Genomic DNA, 22,462 nt, shown 5'->3' with positions numbered 1-22,462 from the left:
AAAGATGCGGCCATCTACCTGAATCTAGCTACGTGTGTATGCAAGTGTAACGGACATATGCATGCTGCCGGGACATCGATAACCATCATGCAGGGAGGACTACAAGGAACTGCATGGCTTGTCACCATTGGATGTACCGCATTGTATTCTGAGCTCAAAGGGTTAATTGGACAAGTCTCTTTCATTGCTGAATGCTAATGTTCCCTTCGCATAGCTAATGAACTCTTTTGTGGAGGTAACAGCCTCCTGTGAGGTGTATGCTGATGGGGATTATGTGTGAGTGATAATTGTTTTAAAGGTTAATTGAATTCTATTGTCTGATCAAGTTAAGTTGAGGAGCCGAAACTTCTAGCAGCTGATTGGCTCAAGGGAATGTCATTATTTCAAAGTGTGTGTATTGAAGGCCCCCTGGGTGGGGGGGGGGAGTGTCATTTGTTTCTGTACAGTTGTAACCAGATATAAGGAGGAAAAATGTGACATTAAAGGTCTGTCTGCTTAACTCTGCAAACGTAGCCCGTCTCGTTTCTTGGAAGGGCGTTCGATGGGATATACCGGCGGTACTTGCATATCGCAGCTTGCCAGGGAAAAGGACGTCTCCAACGGCTGAGACCCTCACACCAGTGGGTAGCCGTTACAGCAAGGCAGGCTTGACAGGAATTCCATCGGGAAAACAGTCGTTTTTTTATCCGACGGAAAAACCGGTCGTGTGTACGAGGCATAAGAGTAGGATAGTTTTGCCTTGGCCTGCTGTGAGGTGAGCTATAGAAGTAGTGTAATTTGTAATTTGATCATCTTTATCAAGTTCACCCCTCCCACCGGGGACAGCTTCAGCTTACTCCACACCTTGACCTGATCGCGGCAGCGATTGATCAGAGGGGTGAGGTTGAGATTGACGTAGTCCAACAAACATGCGGTAACTTGGATGCCAAGATACTGAAAAGACGCAGAGACATGGATGTCCTGTATAGTCGTTGTGGACAAGGGAGGCTGACAGTCAAGTAATAGAAAGAGAGAGGACTTAGTCCAATTAATAATTAAACCTGAATATTCCCCAAACCGCCGTACAACAGTCATGGCCTCTGCTAGTGAAGCAAAAGTGTCACCCAGGAGTAACATGGTATCGTCGGCATATAGCATGATCTTCTCCTGAAGATCTCCATATTGAAATCCCTGTACCGAGGGATTTGCCCGGATTATGGCAGCCAGGGGCTCAATAGCCAGGGCAAACAGGAGGGGGGACAGGGGGCAGCCCTGTCGTGTACCCATATGTAGGTTAAAAGTGTGCGAAATCCTCCCCCCTCCCGTATAGCTGCTACTGGGGACGAGTATAAGAGCTGTACTTATGCAATGAATCCGTTCCCAAACCCGAACCTCCGCATCACCGCCCAAAGATACTCCCACTCGACGCTATCAAACACCTTATGGGCATCCAAGGATAAATGCTTGGTCCCCCGTTTTGTCTGCCCGGGATTGGATATTAAGAAAAAGTTTATCGCAGTCGACTTTTGGGGTATAAACCCGGATTGGTCAGAGTGAATTATGGTGGAAATGGCACTATTCAATCTTATAGCCAAGACTTTGGCGAGGATCTTCACGTCATTTTGTAAAAGTGAGATTGGTCTGTATGAGCCCGGGTTAAGAGGGATCAAAACAATGTTTGCCCTGGTCATAGACTGGGGTAGGGTGCCGGCCGCTCTTGCACCATTAAACACCCTCAAAAGGTGTGGGAGTACTGTTTCCCCATACTGCTTGTACACCTCTACAGGGAGTCCATTGTCCCCTGGGGCTTTCGAGTTAGGTGTCACGGTCGCTACCATGCCAAACAGACAGCGAGGCGTGGCCACGCCCCAAATGGTTCTGGGTGGAATTGAACCCAGGACCTCACCGTTGCTGCTCCAGGTCTTTGCCTCTGAGCCACTCCTCAGTTGATATTTTGCTTGCTGTCCGTCGGAGCCTGGTTCTGAACTATGTGCTGATTGCCTGTCTCTAGATCTCCCTACAATCTGCACTTGTCTATCCTGGTCCAGCTGAGGCAGGTTTCCTAATCAACCAGGGTATAAAGCCCTGCCTCACTATGAGGGATGGGTCAGTTCATTGTTCTCTGATTGTCCTGTCTGTGCCAACGGTTCCTGTGTTCCTGTGGTTGTCTTCAGCTACAAGACTGACCCCGGCTTCTGACCCTTTGGCTTACGTACCCTGGATTGCTGCTGTCTCCTGCCCTTTGACCCCGGCCTGTACTTTCTGACTTTCCCTGCCTTCTCCAGCCCTTGACCCACAGCTTGTGCCCCGGACTTGTCTTTGGTTCCTGTCTGCAAACCCTGAACTTTCCGTCAGTAGTTACCTGACCCTCAGCTGTCATCAGTGTACCCCGTCTGCTCAGCTACAAGACTGACCCCGGCTTCTGACCTAACTCTGAATTCTGGAATCCTGGGCCACGGCTATACTTGACTATCCTTGGCTAATCCCTATCTAGCCCCCGTGCACAGACTCACAGCCCAGGCAGTGTCTTACCTTATTACCGTGGGCTGTGTGTACCTGCAAGGGTGAGCTTACAAATCTGTAAAATGGACTCCACTCAAGGTAAGCCCTCACATTAGGGAACAAACTGGTCACCATCTGCAATTCTTCGAGGGTCAAAGGGGCGTCAAGCATTTCCTTATTGGAGGCTGACAAAACAGGCAGGTGGACGGGCCTAGGCCATCTTTATGTTGAGACACAATTCTTTTTTTCAAATCCTCAGAGAGTTCTTTGCCATGAGGTGCCATGTTGTACTTCCAGGCAAAAGTCTTAACAGAAACACAGCAGAGAGACACACTGGATATGTTGACCAAGGCGAAAACACAAAAGGAATGAACAAGGCAATTTAAATAGCCAGAAGGGGCTGGCTGTAGGTTGGACTGATGAGGCAGGTAATGGTAAGCAGATGAGTCACTGTGGATGCAATGACTTGCTGGTAATTACCAACAGCTGAGCAGCCTGAGCACTGAGAAGAGAGCTGCTAGAAGCCCTGACACTGGGCCAGATGATAACCTTCCACGGCTTCCAATATCACCTCCATGCTGATGACACCCAGAACTCTACTCCTCAATGTACCCCCTTGATCTCTTCACGCAACACAAACTTACTGAGTGACATATCAGCATGGATGTCACACTATTTCCTCAAAGTCAATCTTTCTAAAACCGACCTTAGTAATATTTCCTCCTCCCTGGTTCCCTTCCCCTTGACTCTACAATTGAGATCAAGCGCACAACCATTGGTCCTTCCACACATGCCAGAGTGCTAGGTGTTTATAATAGACTCTAATCTATCCTGCAGCCCCCACATTCTATCACTGGCTAAATCTTGCCGCCTTAACCTCCCGCAACATTTCCAGAATTCACTCCTTCCTGACTAACGACACCACAAAACAACTTATCGACTCCTTGGTTATATCCTGACATGACTACTGCAACTTCCTCCTCACTGGCCAACCTTTACACAGTCTATGCCCCCTTCAGTCTATTATGAATGCTGCTACCCTTCTCTGCCTATCTCTTCACTGGCTTCCACTAGTTCAACATATAAAATTCAAAATCCACAACATCGCCCCCAACTACATCACCAACCTCATCTGCAGATATCACCCAAATCATCCCCTCCGCTCCTCCCAGGAAATCTTGCTCTTTAGCTTGTTGCCTCTTTCCACGCTCACCTCCAGGACTTGGTGCTAAATAAATCTTGTATAATAATTATTATCCTTCAATAGAATATTTCACCCATAACATGATGTTAGAACTGATTCTTGACCTGTCCCTGTATTATTCATAGAATATGTCCTGTATAGTGGGGGGGCACCTCTGGAGTTCATTGGTAGAACATTGTATAATCCGAGCCTTTGTATGTCCTCCCAGATTCTGCGAGTACAGAACAGAGATCTCTGGCTCCAGTACCAGATAAAGAAGCAGAACATCGACTCCCAGAACGGATCCACCACCAATGAGAAAAAGCTTTTCCATGGGACCGACTTCAACTCCATCCAAAATGTCAATCATAAGGGATTCAACCGGAGCTATGCCGGGAAAAACGGTGAGAGATTTTAGAGGAACAATTAAAGCTTAAAGCTGAACTGCCACTTTGTAAAATGGTCCAGGTTACTGTGGAAAAAGTCCAATGAAGTGCATGCCACCCTGTGGACTTATCTTTTTAACCACTTCCCACCCGACCACTGCATATGTATGGCCGGGTAGGCGCTCTCTCCTTCTGAGTGGACGTTCAGGAATGTCCATCAGAAGGAGGGGGATTGCGTGCTTTCCCGGGCAGCGGTGCGATCCCGATGCGCTTGTGTCACCCGGACACGGCGCGTTTCAGATCGGCAGGAGGGCTCTGTGATTGGCCCTCCTGATCACATGACGGCCGTGTCCAATCACAGCCGCTATGTGATGTAAACAGAGAGCCGTTCGCTAGGCGATCGGCTCTCCTCTCCTCACACAGTTGTCGGTGAGGAGAGGAGAGCGGATCGCTGCAGCTGGCTGGTGATCAGGGAGTATGAGCTGTTTTTTTACATCTTTTTACTCACTGATCACCAGCCTAGTAACACACAAAGTAAAACACACACATCCCCACACAATGTCCCCAAAACACATGTCCCCACATAGTAAAAACACCTGTCCCCCACATATGTAACTGTAAAATCACATGTCCCAATCTGCGTAAATCTGTCCGTGATCACACAAACCAATTATTATACACTTAACAGGATTTTAGGTGTGATTTTTACTGCATTTTCTGTCTCTACGTGGTTCATTGTCCCTGACACCCATTTACGAAAGACATGGAGCAGAATTCATTTTGGCTTAAATTTATGAGAAATTTCGATTTTATTGGATTTATTTTAAAATAGAAAAAAGAAAAAAAAATGTTTTGCAAATTTCTGCTCTTTTTTTGCTTATATCGCAAAAAAAAAACAAAAAAACAAACAGAGTCATGAATAAATACCACCAAAAGAAAGCTCTATTTGTGCAAACAAAATGATAAAAAATTAATTTGGGTACAGCGTAGCATGACCGCGCAATTTTTAATTGAAAGTGTGAGAGCTGGGAGTACATCTATTGCTTTACCTCTGCTCCCCCAACCCCCCCCCCCCAAATGGAACCTCCAGGTTGTATGCAGTTGCTTTGTCCACCCCTCCTCTCCTCCTGCCCAATCACAGAGTACTTTGTATTATGTGAATCTATTCTCAAAATACAAAGCCTTCTGTGAATGGACAGCGAGAGGGGGGGGGGGTGGAGAGGGGAGGGGCGGCCAGAGCTACTGCTGTGTAGAAAATCGGAAAGCAGCATCTCTCCTGTCAGAGCACCAGGAGTATAGTGATAGCTGTACTCCTACTACTAAGTAAGACTTAAAGGGGTTGTAAAGGTAAAACATTTTCTCTTCCGTTCATGGATGGACACAGCATCCTTTGACTGTAGGGTTATGCACCTTCCTTCCAGGAGAGTTTAGGCAGAATTACAGCACTTAAAGTGTTAACAACCTTTCTTTAGTGCAGCTCCTCCCAGGGGGCGTGGCTCCCCGGGCATAACCCACACCCTGCTCTAGCAGCCTCAGTTTTTTTCTGCCTAACGACAGGAGAGGTTAGGCACTCTGGAGTCCTGTACTCTGGAGATTTTTTTCTTGCGATTTTTCGCTTTTTATTATTTTGTTCCTGCATTTTTGAATCCTGATATTCTTCTATCAACTGCCGACTGGGTGACAGGCTGGGTCTTGACTCTTGTAGTCCCCCCATGTTCGGCCATCGAGCGTGTGCCGGCCCTCAGCTCAGCTCTGGGTGGTCCACGACAGGCCCCGTTGCTCCAGGGGCGGCCGGGGAACATTTTGTTCTAGGGCACACATATGACCGGTCTTCATGGCTTTGTCACAGTGTGTCTGGCCAACAGCAATGCCGTTTAGCGGACGTTGGTTCTGTCTGGGATACCTCCAGCTGGTGGTCGCAGGACGGGTAAGTAGTGGCCCCTTGCTCAGGTAAGGTGGTATGGCTGGAATTTTCTCCTGGGAGGTTGACTGAGGGCTTGCCCGGCTTTCCTCTCTCCCTTATTTCCTCTCCCTCCTTCCCCATTTGGGTAGCGGCTGTGAGGGGGGGCTTTCAGGGGTCTCTTATTACACCTGGGCCTGTGTGCGGAGCGGGGGCTGTGTGTGTTCACTGCAGGGGGCTGTGTGTGTTCACTACGGGGTCTTTTGTGATGTTCTGTGCTGTGCTATACTGCTGTGTCACTTTGGGCTCTTTAAATGCGCAACGGCCGCCATTTTGCCGTAGTCGCGCGGCGGCCATTTTCTTGTGGTCCTATGCTGGTTTTTTACACATATGGCGGCCATCTTGGATTTCATCTGGCCTCTTGTGGCCGTTTTAGCGCTGCAAAAGACCGCAAATCTGCCTGAGGGGGCAGACGAAGCACAGTCGGCTTCTCAGCACACCTTAGGCTTGTCTCAGCCCCCATACTCTGTTGTAGCAGCCAGGAGGTGACCAGTGGGGGTTTTTCTGCTTGCAGTGAGGGTGACACAGGGGTGGGCATTATGGAGCCTGAACCAGGGACTTCTTCCCCAGCAATGCCTGAGTTAACCCTTGACGCCCCTCCCCCTGCCGGATCTGTTGAGGCAATGTTAGCTGTCCTGGAGTCTTTTCTCGCCAGGTTTGAAGCAGCTAGTGCCCAGAAGGGGGGTTAAAAGCACCCCCTCCCTGAGCCTGCTTCTGGGGATGTCTCTGACGCAGAATCGGACCCTGCTATTGCTGCTTCTGGTTCTGTAGTGTCAGAGGCTGCGGGCTTAACCCACGCGGACAGTGAGGATGACTCTGCTTCAGGGTCAGTTGCTGACAAGGAATTTGTTGGAGCTCTTATTTCTGCGGTGCGTGATACTCAGAAACTTGAGGAGGTGGCGGAGGCACCTGATGTGCCAGTCCCTTTTGGGTTCCGCAAACCGCCACGCACTGCTAAAGTGTTTTCTTGTGTCCCTTATTTGGACAGTATGTTGTACAAGGAATGGGATACGCCACAAAAAGTTATTTTTTTTCACAAGAAAAGCCACAAAAAGTTTTTGCCATTCCAAAAAACTTTGCAACCCGTTACCCCTTTGAGGAAGACTTTTAAAAAAAGTTGGTCTCTCCTCCGTCAGTGGACCCTCCCGTGTCCAGACTAAGCAAGGCCACGTTGCCTGTGGAAGGGGCTCCTGCATTTAAGGACCCTGCTGATAGGAGAGTGGAGGCTGTGGCCCGCTCCCTATTCACTGTCGTGGGTTCGGCGGTGAGGCCGGTTCTGGCCGGGACTCTGGTGTCACAGACTCTGACTGAAAGGGCGAAGCTCCTGCTGCAGGAGCTGGAGGAACGGGGCGCTTCCGAGGACTGTAAGGACCTGGCTGAACAATTGGTTCAGGGTCTGAAATTTGTCTGTGAGTCGGTCCTGGATACGCTCCCCTTGCTTTCCAGGGCTTCCGCCTATACGGTGGTATTGCGCCGCCTTGTGTGGCTGAAATGCTGGTCGGCGGACCAGTCCTCTAAGAAGGCTTTAGTGGATTTGCCCTTTAAGGGTGAACAGCTTTTTGGGGCATCCCTGGATGACATCATTAAGGATGCCACGGGTGGTAAGAGTACGCTGCTCCCACAGTCTGGGAAGGGCAAGGAGCCTCGCCGCAAGCATGGACCCTCCTTTACTACCCCAAAGTGTTTTTTTCATGCGCCCGGCACGGCGGGAAAAGGTCCGCAAGATGCTAAGGCCCCCGCTGCGGGGCAGAAGCGCACCTGGTACCGCAAGCCCAACAAGCCTGCGGACAAACCTGCTTCCGCATGAAGGTCTGCCCCCGCCCGGGTCTCAAGTGGGGGGCCCGCTTCGCGAATTCGCGGCTCGGTGGAGGTCTCTTCTGTCCGACCGTTGGGTTTGCGAAGTGGTTGCCTGGGGGTACAAGATAGAGTTTCTCTCTTGTCCCCCTAACAGATTTTTTCCTTCCAACCTCCAGCTTCCTCCGGGTTCGCCGGCAGGCCCTGTCAGGGGCTGTCCAGGATCTACTGGACAGGGGGGTGATTGTACCGGTTCCCTCGTTGGAGCGATTTCAGGGGTTTTACTCCAATCTGTTCGTGGTCCCCAAGAAGGAAGGGGTCCGCCCTATCCTGGACCTCAATTGCTTTGTCAAGGTGCAAAAATTCAGGATGGAGTCGATTCGCTCAGTGATAGCTGCACTCCATCAGGGGGACTTCCTGGCGTCCTTGGATATCATGGAGGCATACCTGCATGTTCCCATATGCACAAAGCACCAGAAGTTTCTGCGCTTTGCGATCGGGGAGGATCACTTTCAATTTGTGGCCCTCCCGTTCGGCTTGGCCTCAGCACCGTGGGTTTTCACCAAGGTGCTCGCCCCAATACTAGCCCTGCTGAGACAGCGAGGGATCGCTATCGTGGGATATCTGGATGACCTTCTCCTGCGAGCTTCCTCAGGCTCAGAATTAGAAGAGGACGTGTCTATCACGTGTCAGACTCTCCAAGAGTTCGGCTGGCTTCTGAATCTCCAGAAGTCCGTGTTAGTTCCGTCCCAGAGACTGGAATACCTGGACTCTGCGGAGGCCAGAGTGTTCCTCCCGACGGAGAAACTGAAGACCCTGCAATCTGCAGTGAAGCAGTTGTCGACCCAGAAGTGGTAGTCTCTGCGCTTCTGCATGAGAGTTCTGGGTCTGATGGTGGCCTCCTTCGAGGCGGTTCCGTATGCCCAATTCCACACCAGGGACCTACAGAAGGAGATTCTGTCACGTTGGGACAAGCTCCTGTCTTCTCTGGATTACCAGATTCAGTTGAGCCATATGGTCAAGTCTTCCCTGGTGTGGTGGCTGACGTCTCCGGTGCTTCGGACCGGGAAGTATTTTCTGCCGTGCTGCTGGACAGTGGTCACGACGGATGCCAGCCTCTCCGGATGGGGGGCGTTTGGGGCACTCAGTCAGCCCAGGGGCGCTGGACTCGGGAGGAGTCCCGCCTGCCGATCAATATTCTGGAACTCCGAGCAATCAAGCTGTGCCTTGCCAGGTGGTCCCTGGATCTGCAGGGCCGTCCGGTCAGGATCCAGTCCGACAACGCCACGGCCGTGGCGTACGTCAATTATCAGGGAGGCACAAGGAGCTCAGCTGCAGCGACGGAGGGCCGAAAGGTCCGTTCCGGCTCTGTCGGCCGTGTACATTCCGGGAGTCCAGAATTGGCAAGCCGACTTCCTAAGTCGCACAACTCTGAATCAAGGGGAGTGGTCTCTCCACCCGGAGGGGTTTCAGTGTCTGTGCCAAAAATGGGGCACTCCAGACATGGACCTTCTAGTGTCCCGCCTCAACCGGAAAGTGCCACGGTTCGTGGCCAGGTCGAGAGACCCGTGGGCGGACGCGTCAGACGCGTTGGTGGCCCCTTGGGGTCACTATCGCCTAATTTACGCCTTCCCTCCTCTGAAGCTTCTTCCTCGCCTGCTGCGCAGGGTGAAAGCCGAGGGGATTCCAACAATCCTGATCACCTCAGATTGGCCGCGCCGCCCCTGGTACGCGGACCTGGTGCGTCTGATGGCAGACGTCCCCTGGCGTCTACCCCTGAGAGAAGAGAAGGGGGGAGAGCACAATGGGGGACATTGGAGAAAGGGGGGAGAGCACAATGGGGGACACTGTGGGGGAGAGCACACACACATACAGGGGACACTGGAGGGAGCTGTCACTTGTAAACACAGAAACCAGACTTCTGCATTTACAAGTGGTCGTGGGGGGAGGTGGGTGGAGCCAAAACTCTCACTAGGCGAGAAGGAAGAAGGCTCCGCTCTGCATGCTGGGATTCTCCTTCTCCTCAGCAGTGGCTCCGACGTGACTGACGTCACTGGTTGCTAGACGCCAGGTGGCACAGGCACTAGCAACCAATGCAGAGAACAATAGAGGCCAAGCCAGCGGCGCGGCTCCACTGACCTCCTCCCTCCATCTTCTAGGGATTCCAGTGTGGCGTGGAAACCAATCAGCTTCTAACACTTCTTGTTCAATAAGGCCCGGTTCACGCTGCTGCGAATTCTATTGCGGATTTGAGCCGTTGTAATTTCTCAAATTCGCAAGTCATTTAAATGACATAGTTTAACATGAGTGCCGTTCACATTAATGTGTTGCGAATATAAGCTGCGGGGAAAAAAGTGTCCTGTGCGATGATCCGTGTGCGATGCGAATTCAGCTCCATAGACCGGCATTCCCTGAAATCGCGGCAAAAAAAGCAGCCGTGAAATCGCAATAAAATGACGATTTTACATCGATTTTGAATTTGCAGCAGTGTGAAGCTTTGGCAAAAAAAAAAACAACTGAAAACTGATTGGTTTCTACGCACAGCTGCACCACATTTTACACTCTCCAGTTTTAGTAAATCAACCTCACTGAAAAGTGGTGTGACTCCATGTTTCACTCGCACCTCCAGAACTTCTCTTCTGCTGCACCTCTTCTCTGGAACTCTCCCATATTAATGTGTGACTTTTCTTTCTTTTCCAACAGCGGCTGTTTACGGAAACGGAACTTATTTCGCAGTAAATGCAAATTACTCTGCTATTGAAACATACTCCAACCCTGATGGATATAAAGAGAGACACATGTACCTGGCCCGGGTTCTCACCGGACTCTACTGTAATGGACGCCGTGGGATGATAACGCCTCCAGCTAAAAATGCAGCCAACTCCACCGACTGTTATGACAGCGTGACGGATAACGTCCAGAACCCTTCCATGTTTGTGATATTTAATGACGTCCAGGCCTACCCCGAATATCACATCGTCTTCCAGTGATGACCTATGACTGTGTCCGGGGATCACCCAGACCTCCGGGACAGAGACTCCGGAAAATAACTGTATTAGGGCTCATTCACATTTCCTTCAACTGTAACGTACATTAAAAGCACCTACCATTTCAACATGTTTTTTTTCAAGTTTTTTTTTTATGCTTCTATGATGCTTTTTTAAAGCTTTAATGAAGCTTGGCAAATGTCCTGTGTGTGGATTTTCTATTTGTTTTAAAAGGGCCCAACAGATCCCCAGCTCACTAGTACCCTTGTTAAGCAGATCCTCTGCTCAGTAGTAACCCTCAGCTCTGCTGATCCCCCTCTCTCTCTGGTCCCCACTCAATTCCCACTACAGTAAAACCTCGGATTGCGAGCATAGTTCATTCCGGAAACATGCTTGTAATCCAAAGCGCTTGTATATCAAATGTAAAGAGAATAAATGCTGCGCTGCTAATATGGTAAGTGTGTGTAAATCATTACTGACATGATAAGGTAAACATTATACACATCACAAGAAAAAAAGTGCTTATGTGCTAAAAAATACAAAGTGAGATAGTGCACAGAAATATATAAAGTCCATATAGCTGTGATCAGCTGGAAGATGGTTAAACGTAACAAATCTTCATATAAGCACCGAGTTGTGTTGGAAAGGAAATCCACAATAAGTGTAAGACAGCTGATTGAAGCACCTCCACCTCAAGTAAATATTCTGCTTACCGAACACCAATTAATAAATCACATGTAGTACTGAATCTGATAGATAACCTCCGTTCCCCAGCTAGGTTCTTCCACACCAGATGGAAACAATGGGTAGTCCTTAGCCAGAACGCACTCAAGCGTTGAACCCAGGAGTGAAGACAAGAAGGGCAAACATAGAGTAGTACGTGTGTGGGCTCATTGACGTCACCACCGGAAGAGTCTTCCCTGTATTAGCAGCGCAGCATTTATTCTCTTTACATTCTATATTATTTGTTCATCTAACATTTTTTTTTGCTGCAGCAGCCGCACACATTAATATATTTTGACATCACGTCATTATTTATTATATCCATAGACCTGCGCTGTATTCCTCACATATATTGCTTGTATATCAAAGCAAAGTTCCCCATAAGAAATAATGGAAACTCAAATGATTCGTTCCACAATCATTTATTCATAAATCCTTCAGTTTAGAGTCTATATAAAAAGATTAAAGCGATGTGATTGGTTGTGTGTCCACAAAAAGAAAGCCTCCACAAGGGGATTAGAAGCAAAATCCAGCAGGAGCTCCAGAATATAAGAGAAGAGAGGCGCCTCTAAGTGTAGAAATAAGTTGCTAAATGTTGTCCCTTCATTACATGTAACCAAATTGCTACACTTAGGCCTCGTACACACGACCGAGAATCTCATCGTAAAAGAAACGTCGTTTTTCTCGACGAGATACTTGTCAAGCTTTCCTTGCATACACACTGTCAAGACAAAATCTTGTCGTTCTCAAACGCGGTGACATACAACGCGTACGACAGCACTATAAAAAGGGGACGTTCCATTCCACTGGCGCAACCCTTGGGGCTGCTTTTGCTAATCTCGGGTTAGTAAAAGTTTGGTGAGAGACGATTCGCGCTTTTCAGACTTTGTGCTTTCAGATCGTTTTCTGCGGTTCAGTTTGTGCTTGTGGGTTCGTATCTTGTCTTTCAAAGCGTCCAGTCAGGTTGTATTTGTTTTACAGTGCAGTGCAGCCTACCACCCCTGAAGAGGGCTATGGCACCCTAGTAATAGGCAAAATGAGTCAGATGTCCATGGACCAACGCCTCCTATTTGAGCCCCTCCTAATTAGTTTGCTCAATAAGGGGGTGAGGGGGACACTTACCGAAGACACGGTAATTTGTAGCCACGGCCATCCTCCTCCACCTGCTTCTTCTCAACCTCATTCTCCTTCACCTTCAACTCCTCCACCTTCATCTCCTCCACCTTCATCCCCTCCACCTTCATCCACTCCACCTTCATCCCCTCCACCTTCATCTCCTCCACCTTCACCTCCTCCACCTTCACCTCCTCCACCTTCATCCCCTCCACCTTCATCCCCTCCACCTTCATCTCCTCCACCTTCACCTCCTCCACCTTCACCTCCTCCACCTTCATCTCCTCCACCTTCATCTCCTCCACCTTCATCCCCTCCACCTTCATCCACTCCACCTTCATCCACTCCACCTTCATCCCCTCCACCTTCATCTCCTCCACCTTCATCTCCTCCACCTTCATCCACTCCACCTTCATCTACTCCACCTTCATCTCCTCCACCTTAATCTCCTCCACCTTCATCTTCTCCACCTTCATCTCCTCCACCTTCATCCACTCCACCTTCATCCTCTCCACCTTCATCTTCTCCACCTTCATCTTCTCCACCTTCATCCCCTCCACCTTCATCTCCTCCACCTTCATCTCCTCCACCTTCATCCCCTCCACCTTCATCTCCTCCACCTTCATCTCCTCCACCTTCATCCACTCCACCTTCATCCACTCCACCTTCATCTTCTCCACCTTCATCTTCTCCACCTTCATCTCCTCCACCTTCATCTCCTCCACCTTCATCCACTCCACCTTCATCCACTCCACCTTCATCTTCTCCACCTTCATCTCCTCCACCTTCATCCCCTCCACCTCCATCCACTCCACCTTCATCCACTCCACCTTCATCTCCTCCACCTTCATCCACTCCACCTTCATCTTCTCCACCTTCATCCTCTCCACCTTCATCTCCTCCACCTTCATCTCCTCCACCTTCATCTACTCCACCTTCAACTCCTCCACCTTCATCTCCTCCACCTTCATCCCCTCCACCTTCATCTCCTCCACCTTCATCTCCTCCACCTTCATCTCCTCCACCTTCATCTCCTCCACCTTCATCTCCTCCACCTTCATCTCCTCCTCCTGGCACGAGTACAACACCTGAGGCACAGGCTCAAGGCAAGCGGAGAAGGAAGGCTGCATGGCAGGTTGCAGAGAAAGCGGAAAAGAAGGCTGCAGAGAAAGCGGAAAAGAAGGCTGCAGAGAAGGCTACCAGGAAGACCAGAAAGTGATGGCCTTGCTTCAAGGTGGTCTGACAGAAGGCAGCCTGCTGTAGTACCACATACTTGGGACATATATCTCACCTGCTGCTGTTCCTGACCTCTGGGAGTCCAGGACTAGATTGGGCTCCCTCCTGTATGTGCTTCTCAATGTCCCAATTTTAGTGTCCACACAGAGTTGCACAAATGGCAGCATGTTCTCCAGCGCTGCCTTCTATTTATTTCATTTATCTTCTTTTCCATGAATAATTGTTTTTTTTTTTTTTACAGTTCATACTTGCCTATGTGTTTTTAATCAACCAAACATTTAGCTTGTAAGCAGGTTAACTTTAAAAAAAACTACAAAAGGTCTATTTATAAAAGGACAGATCAGATAACACCAAACAATGCTAAAATTGTGGTAACTTGACACAACAAAATAAAAAAATAAATCATGGAGATGACTAGAAATTAAATAATAATTAAAAATGCAGATCTGTATTTAAAATGAATATATATATATATATCGCTTGTTATATAAATTAATCAAAAATATTCATGAGATCAGCATGAAAAATTTAACAAAAAGTTAGTCAGAACTCTGTGAATATCAGCAGCAAAAGAAGTTCATTATTGTTGATTATTGTAGCATTATAAAGATGATTTAAATGCGCAGCATTTAAACAATGCAATAATTTTTACAGCGTGACGAATGTGCCATCTCCATTACTTTTACCGAAGGTGCGCTCCCGTCTCATACTTTGATCTGAGCATGCGCGGGTTTCTAAGCATACACACGAACATGTTTCTCGTGGTAAACCAGTCCGACGAGAAATACGACAAGAGAAATAAGGCTCCCGACGTTGAGATTCATGACAGTTTTCTTGACTAAAAATATACACACGACCGTTTTTCTTGGCAAAAAAGCTCTGCCAGCATTTCTCTTGATGGTTTTTGCCGAGGAAAACGGTTGTGTGTACGAGGCCTGAGAGGCGCCTCTCTTCTATTTTATACTCAGTTGTGACGTGACGCTGCTCTTATATTAAGACATCGCTTGTATATCAAGGCAACATTTGCTCTTCTGATACTCCACCGCTCAGTCCTCACTCTGTGGTCTCTGCTCACCTTCTGCTATAGCATTCCCATGTAGCAAACCATTGTGTGCCTTCTGCTAGTTCCTCCGCTCCAGTCCGGCCCCCGCTCACCTTTCTGCTCCCCCACGCTGCACACCAGATGTGACGTCCGCACCGGACACTCCCAGAATACATACACATGGACCGGAAGTGACTGCTGATGACACATTTGGGTTCGCATGTTGGTTTTGCCAGCCCCGCCACGTGACATTTCTTAAATAGGTAAGGGGCGGGGCCACCTGGGTGCTGTCACCTGCGCTGCCCCCCCTGTGATGTCACTGGCCGATGCATGGAGGCGATTGGGTTGCATTGTTTCTTCTTTTTTTATAAAGGATTTGTCAAAGGGTTGACTTGTGTTTTGTGTTTTTTTTTTTCCTGACTTTTTTTGATGAATGAGTAGGGGTACAATGTACCCCCATACTTAATCACATAGGGGGCGGGTTCCAGATTCCAATAAGCCCCCTGCCCACAGACCCCCACAACTAAAGCCCAAGGTTGTGGGGAAGAGGCCATTGTCCCAATCAATATGGGGGGAAGGTGCTTTGGGGTGGGATGTGACCTTGTATGGCCTAGGAGGAGGGGCGCTTGCTCATCCCCTTCTTTCCTGGCCTGTCAGGCTGTGTGCTTGAATAAGGGTCTGGTATGGATTTCAGGGGGGAAAGCATACCATTTTTTTTTTAACTGCCATTTTTTTTCAGTTATCAGTGGGGAAGTCAGCTGACGACTTATCCATTGTTAAAGCATTTGATCCTGTTCCTTTGAAGCATGAATAACAGAACATACCTTTGTATTATCTAAAATACCTGGCTGATCCTGTCTGGTTCTGCCCTTCCCTATGTAAACTGACCACGTTTATCATGGGTACTGAGCCCCCAATACCGTGGTCAGTTTACATGCCTCCGTCATCCGCTGTCTCGCCTCCCCACTGTCTGTCAGATTGTGTCAGTGCCCTCCCCTCCCCATATATACATGCCAAGCTGAAGCTGAAGGAGTCAGGTGTTCCTTTCGAAACGCGTCAGCCGTAAGTGGCATTTGAAATCTCCTCTGGTACCATCTGGAGTCATCTGTCTAAAGAACAATTGCTGTCATTTGGAGATCTCTTGTATCGCCAGTGTTTTCCATTTGTTTGTGAGTCGTTTTTTAACGTAATTTTTTATTAAAAGCACAAGGTTGGTCGCCCTCTTTCTTTTCTCCCTCCCCCGCCCCTCCTGCTGCTAAAACAACTTTGTCATTTCCAGGCAATCCCCAGTGTTTGATAATGCCACGTGCCCCTGGGTATGTGCTTAGTTAAAAAAAAATACCGTTCTATACCTTTATCTCAGAGCGCTAATCGGTGCTCACGTGACCGCCCGACCACCGCTCTCCCCCCCCCCCCTCCTGACTGACGTCAGCAGGGAATTCTCAGCCCTGCCCACTGTAGCTGTCAGATCGGGAGAGGGAACGTCAGGCGGTCACGTGACACTCTGAAATAAGGTATTTTTTTAATAAAAGCAAATACACAGGATTGCCTGAAAATTTACAAAGTGTGTTTACAACGCCTTTAACTTCTTGAGACCCGGGCCGTAGTAAAAAGACGGCCACAAGGTGGCTCTATAGATCCGGGAGGCCTTCTTTTTACGTCCTCGGGTCCTCTGGCCACTGGGGGGTGCGCGAGCGTGCCCGGCGCATCACTGAGATGCTGATTCGCGTGCCTAGCGGCCGCAATGTCCACCAGGTACCCGCGATCGTCAGTCACAGAGCCAGGGACGTGGAGCTCTGTGTGTAATGATGAGGTGTAAACACAGAGCTCCACGTCCTGTCAGGGAGAGAGGAGACCGATCTGTGTCCCTTGTACATAGGGACACAGCATCGGTCACCTCCCCCAGTCAGTCCCCTCCCCCCACACAGTAAGAATCACTCCCTAGGGAATACATTTAACCCCTTCCTCACCCCCTAGTGGTCAATGCCTTCCCTGCCAGTCACATTTATACAGTAATCAGTGCATTACTATAGCACGGTTCGCTGTGTAAATGTCAGTGGTCCCAAAAATGTGTCAAGTGTCCGATGTGTCCGCCATAATGTCGCAGTCCTGACAAAAATCGCAGATCGCTGCCTTTACTAGTAAAAAAATAAAATAATAAAATAAATGTCAGAATTCTATCCCCTATTTTATAGACGCCGTGGCCCGGATTCAGAAAGAAGATACGCCGTCGTATCTCTGAGTTCCGTCCGTCGTATCTAGGCGACTGATTCAGAGAATCAGGTTCCGCATAGATCTCCCTAAGATCCGACAGGTGTAAGTGACTTACACCGTCGGATCTTAGGCTGCAATCTCACGCTGGCCGCTAGGTGGCGCTTCCGTTTGTATACGCGAGGAATATGCAAATGAGGAGTTACGCCGATTCAGAAACGAACGTCCGCCCGGTGCTTTTTTTTACGTTGTTTGCGTTCGGCTTTTTAGGGTGTATAGTTACCCCTGCTATATGCGGCGTTCGCGTAAGTCGTTCGCGAATACGGATGGACGTAATTTACGGCCCCATAACTTTTGCGCAAACCAATCAATAAACGCTTATTGCGATCCCCCCCCCCCCCCCCCAAAAAAAAAAAAAATGTAGAAGAATACGTATCGGCCTAAACTGAGAAAATTGTTTTAAAAAATAAAAAAAAATTGGGATATTTATTATAGCAAAAAGTAAAATATATTGCTTTTTTTTCAAAATTGTCGCTCTATTTTTGTTTATAGCGCAAAAAATAAAAACCGCCGAGGTGATCAAATACCACCAAAAGAAAGCTCTATTTGTGGGGAAAAAAAATGGATTTTTTTTGGGAGCCACGTCGCACGACCACGCAATAGTCAGTTAACCACTTAACCCCCGGACCATATTGCTGGTCAAAGACCAGAGCACTTTTTGCGATTCGGCACTGTGTCGCTTTAACTGACAATTGCGCAGTCGTGCGACGTGGCTCCCAAACAAAACTGGCGTCCTTTTTTTTTTCCCACAAATGGAGCTTTCTTTTGGTGGTATTTGATCACCTCTGCGGTTTTTAGTTTTTGCGCTTTAAACAAAAATAGAGCGACAATTTTGAAAAAAAATAATATTTTTTACTTTTTGCTATAATAAATATCCCCCAAAAATATATAAAAAAAACAATTTTCCTCAGTTTAGGCCGATACGTATTCTTCTACATATTTTTCATTAAAAAAATCCCAATAAACATTTATTGATTGGTTTGCGCAAAAGTTATAGGGCCAGATTCACAGACAAGATACGCCGTCGTATCTCCAGATACGCCGTCGTATCTCTGAGTCTGGCCGGTCGTATCTATGCGCCTGATTCTTAGAATCAGTTACGCATAGATTTCTATTAGATCCGACCGGCGTAAGTCTCTTACGCCGTCGGATCGTAACTGCATATTTACGCTGGCCGCTAGGGGCGTGTACGCTGATTTACACTTAGAATATGTAAATCAGCAAGATACGCGAATTCACGAACGTACGCCCGGCCGACGCAGTACATTTACGCCCTTTACGTTAGGCTTTTCCCGGCGTATAGTTGCCCCTGCTATATGGTGGCGTAAGTGCTGCGTACCAATGTTAAGTATGGACGTCGTTCCCGCGTCGAATTTTGAATTTTTTTACGTTGTTTGCGTAACTCGTCCGTGAATGGGGCTGGACGTCATTTACGTTCACGTCGAAACCAATGACGTCCTTGCGGCGTACTTTGGAGCAATGCACACTGGGATATTCCACGAAAGGCACATGCGCCGCTCGGGAAAAACGTCAATCACGTCGTGTCAAGCCTAATTTACATAACACACGCCCACCTCTTCACTATTTGAATTAGGTGGGCTTACGCCGGCCTATTTACGCTATGGCGGCGGCGTAACGTAAATAGGATACGTTACGCCCGCACAAAGAAACGCCGATCTACGTGAATCTACTACATAGTGTCTACAAAATAGGGGGTATTTTTATGGCATTTTTATTAATATTTTTTTTTTCTAGTAATGGCGGCGATCAGCGATTTTTTTTCGGGACTGCGACATTATGGCGGACACTTCGGACACTTTTGACACATTTTTGGGACCATTGTCATTTTTATAGCGATCAGTGCTATAAAAAATGCCACTGGCAGGGAAGGGGGCGGGGAAGGGGTTAAGTATGTTCCCTGGGTGTGTTCTAACTGTAGGGGGGTGGCCTACAGGGAAATGACTGATCTTCTGTTTATACGTTGTATGAACAGACGATCCGTAATTTCTCCCCTGACAGGACCGGGAGCTGTGTGTTTACACACACAGCTCCTGGTCCTCGCTCTGTAACGAGCAATCGCGGGTGCCTGGCGGCGATTAAGCGCCCGCCGGGCACCCGCACGGGAGTCAGGGACGAGCGGGGGGCGCGCACGAGCCCCTAGTGGACGCTAAGAGAGCCGACGTTATTGTACGGGCTGTCGCGCAGGGGAGCCGACCTGCCGCTGTAGTTCTACGGGGGCAGGTCGGGAAGTAGTTAAAGCGACGCAGTGCCGGAAGCTGAAATTTCGCCTGGGCAGCAAGGGGGGTGTATGTGCCCAGTAAGCAAGTGGTTAATAATCCAACATGTTGGATATTTTTAGAAAAAACAAACGATTTTCTAACCAATGATGGGAGAATCGTGCGAGAAATGTAATCAAGAAAGAAATGCGATATGTGCAAGAAAAGAAAATTCCCGGAAAGAAAGAAGATTCCCAGACACGAAAATTCTTCTCTGTAGGAACATGGAGGTGAAATTGAAGGTTTGGTCGGTCGAATTTCGAAATCAATGGTGGCGCCACCGGATCGCAAAATGCATTTTCGGATTTTTTAAAGAAAGATCTTTCGAAATTCGACCCGTGTATGGCCAGCATTAAAGTCTTGACTAGGGCAGCCGTATTCCTTACTGCACCAACCAAAACAAGTCCTTACCCCTTCCCCTATAACCTTCCCAATAAACACAACGGCCCAGATTCAGGTAGAGCCGCGCAATATTTGCGTGGGCAAAGGGCAACGATTTTTGCTCTGCGCCCACGCAAATATTTCGATTTGCCTGCGATTCACGGAGCAGTAGCTCCGTAAATTGCGCGGGCGCTATGCTAAATAGCCCGGCGTAAGGGCGCCTAATGTAAATGATCCCGCCGGGGGCGGGAATCATTTAAATTAGGCGCGCTCCCGCGCCGAGCGAACAGCGCATGCTCCGTCGGGAAACTTTCCCGACGTGCATTGCGGCAAATGACGTCGCAAGGACGTCATTTGCTTCTAAGTGAACGTGAATGGCGTCCAGCGCCATTCACGAATCACTTACGTAAACGACGTGAAATTTAAATTTCACGAGCGGGAAGGGCGGCTATACTTTAGCATTGGCTGCCCCTGCTATTAGCAGGAGCAACCTTGCGCTAAAGTCGCCGTACGGAAACTCCGTACCTTGCGTGCGCAGGGCCCGCGCAACTTTTGTGAATCGGTGGTAGTATGCAATTTGCATACTATACGCCGATCACAATGGCCGCGCCCCCTAGCGGCCAACGCAAGAATGCAGCCTGGGATATTAAGGCATAAGGAGGCTTATGTCTGTCATATCCTAGGCTGCAGTCCGCGTAGCGATGTTCCTGAATCAGGGGCATTCGCTACGCGGGAGCAAAACAGCTATTGCGCCGCGCAACCTATGGTTGCGCGGGCGCAATAGCTTCTTGAATCTGGGCCACTGACACCTGCTGGATTAAAATGGCCTGTTAGGCCTTTATTAACCACTTCCAGACCTGCGCACGACGATGTACGTCCATTTTTTATAGATGGATATCTCGGTAACGGCAGCAGCTGCTGCCACAACCGTGGTATCAATCTTTAGTGTGCGCGGTCCTGTACACGATAACGGCAGTCTCCGCGGCGGATTCGCCGCGAGATCGCCGTTATCGGTGGCGGGAGAGGGGCCCCCCTCCTCCCGCCGCTCTCCCGCGCCCTCCGCCGCTTACCGGAGCCGTCGGTAGCGGCGGAGGAGATCGCGACTGTTCGGCAGCTGAGCGGGGACGAGACTGAAGGAAAAATCTCCTTCGCCCGTCCCCATAGCTCTGCTGGGCGGAAGTGACGTCAAAACGTCAGTCAAGCCCAGCCTCTTAAAGAGACAATTTTTTTTTTTGTCATTTGAAAAAATGACATTTCCAATTTTTTTATTTTTTTTTGCATTTAAGCCCAAATATGAGATCTGAGGTCTTTTTGACCCCAGATCTCATATTTAAGAGGACCTGTCATGCTTTTTTCTATTACAAGGGATGTTTACATTCCGTATAATAGGAATAAAAGTGATCAATTATTTATTTTTTTTTCAGTGTAAAAAGTAATAAAATAAATAAAAATAAATAAGAAAACAAAAAAAAAATTTTTTTTAAAGCGCCCCGTCCCTACAAGCTCGCGCTCAGAAGCGAACGCATACGCGAGTAGCGCCCGCATATGAAAACGGTGTTCAAATCACACAAGTGAGGTATCGCCGCGATCGTTAGAGCGAGAGCAATAATTCTAGCCCTAGGCCTACTCTGCAACTCAAAAAATGCAACCTGTAGAATTTTTTAAACATCGCCTATCGAGATTTTTAAGGGTAAAAGTTTGACGCCATGCCACGAGCGGGCGCAATTTTTAAGCGTGACATGTTGGGTATCATTTTACTCGGCGTAACATTATCTTTCACAATATATAAAAAAAATTGGGCCAAATTTATTGTTGTCTTATTTTTTAATTCAAAAAAGTGAATTTTTTCCAAAAAAAGTGCGCTTGTAAGACCGCTGCGCAAATACGGTGTGACAAAAAGTATTGCAATGACCACTATTTTATTCTCTAGGGTGTTAGAAAAAAAATATATATAATGTTTGGGGGTTTTAAGTAATTTTCTAGCAGAAAAAACTGTTTTAGTCTTGCAAACACCAAATCTGAAAAACACCTAAGGTCTGGAAGTGGTTAACAAAATACAAAATAACTGTATATATATATATCTCCCAAACTTAAATATTTAACATATTAATATTTTATTAAACATTTTACCACTCCTGTGGTACCATCGTAGCTAACAACATGTCCCCAGTCGCAACCCCCGCCTCGAGGACCTTAGCTGACCACAGACCCACCCACTTCTCCCCCGGTGGTCCAGACTGACACCAGACCACCAAGGGGGACTCCATCCCTGTAACTATTCCCCCCCCCACCGTTTTACCGAACCATCTGTCTATTTATAAAACGTACAGGGGACCCACCGCTACCCAAAAGGAAACCGACAACCCACTTACCTCATAAACTTTAGGGCGGGCGGGTGGGTGGGACTTTCTCCCTCACCTTCTTCTCCCAGACTGCTGATGCCCCTCCTCCTCCTTCTCCAGACAATCCAGCAACTCCTCCCTCCTTCCCGGCTCCTCCAACCAGGTAAGCTCTTGCTAAACTTTCTCACCCCCACTCTTTATTAACCCCTTCTCCTCCGCAAGTTACCTGCACCCTGTCATGTCTGTCCTCCACCTAAGTTACACTACGGCTCCGTACGTGTCTGAAT

At 48.3% G+C, this 22,462-nt stretch overlaps 2 protein-coding genes across 2 annotated transcripts in view; both read left to right on the top strand.

Moving 5' to 3' along the window:
• The window catches only part of LOC120944306 (protein mono-ADP-ribosyltransferase PARP15-like), a 59,154-nt gene extending 48,235 nt beyond the window's left edge, over window positions 1-10,919 (top strand). Inside the window, exons 8-9 of the mRNA XM_040358341.1 lie at window positions 3,894-4,068; window positions 10,508-10,919. Of these exons, the coding sequence (XP_040214275.1) occupies window positions 3,894-4,068; window positions 10,508-10,794 (462 nt within the window). The 3' untranslated portion in view covers window positions 10,795-10,919. The remainder of the gene's footprint in view (window positions 1-3,893; window positions 4,069-10,507) is intronic.
• Window positions 1-22,462, top strand: part of LOC120944301 (protein mono-ADP-ribosyltransferase PARP14-like) — a 575,277-nt gene that overhangs the window by 240,197 nt on the left and 312,618 nt on the right. The gene's annotated exons all lie outside the window — the stretch shown is intronic.

The sequence above is a fragment of the Rana temporaria genome, chromosome 6, assembly GCF_905171775.1.
Source record: "Rana temporaria chromosome 6, aRanTem1.1, whole genome shotgun sequence".
NCBI classification, from domain to species: domain Eukaryota; kingdom Metazoa; phylum Chordata; class Amphibia; order Anura; family Ranidae; genus Rana; species Rana temporaria.
This window is presented reverse-complemented; position numbering and strand designations above follow the sequence as displayed.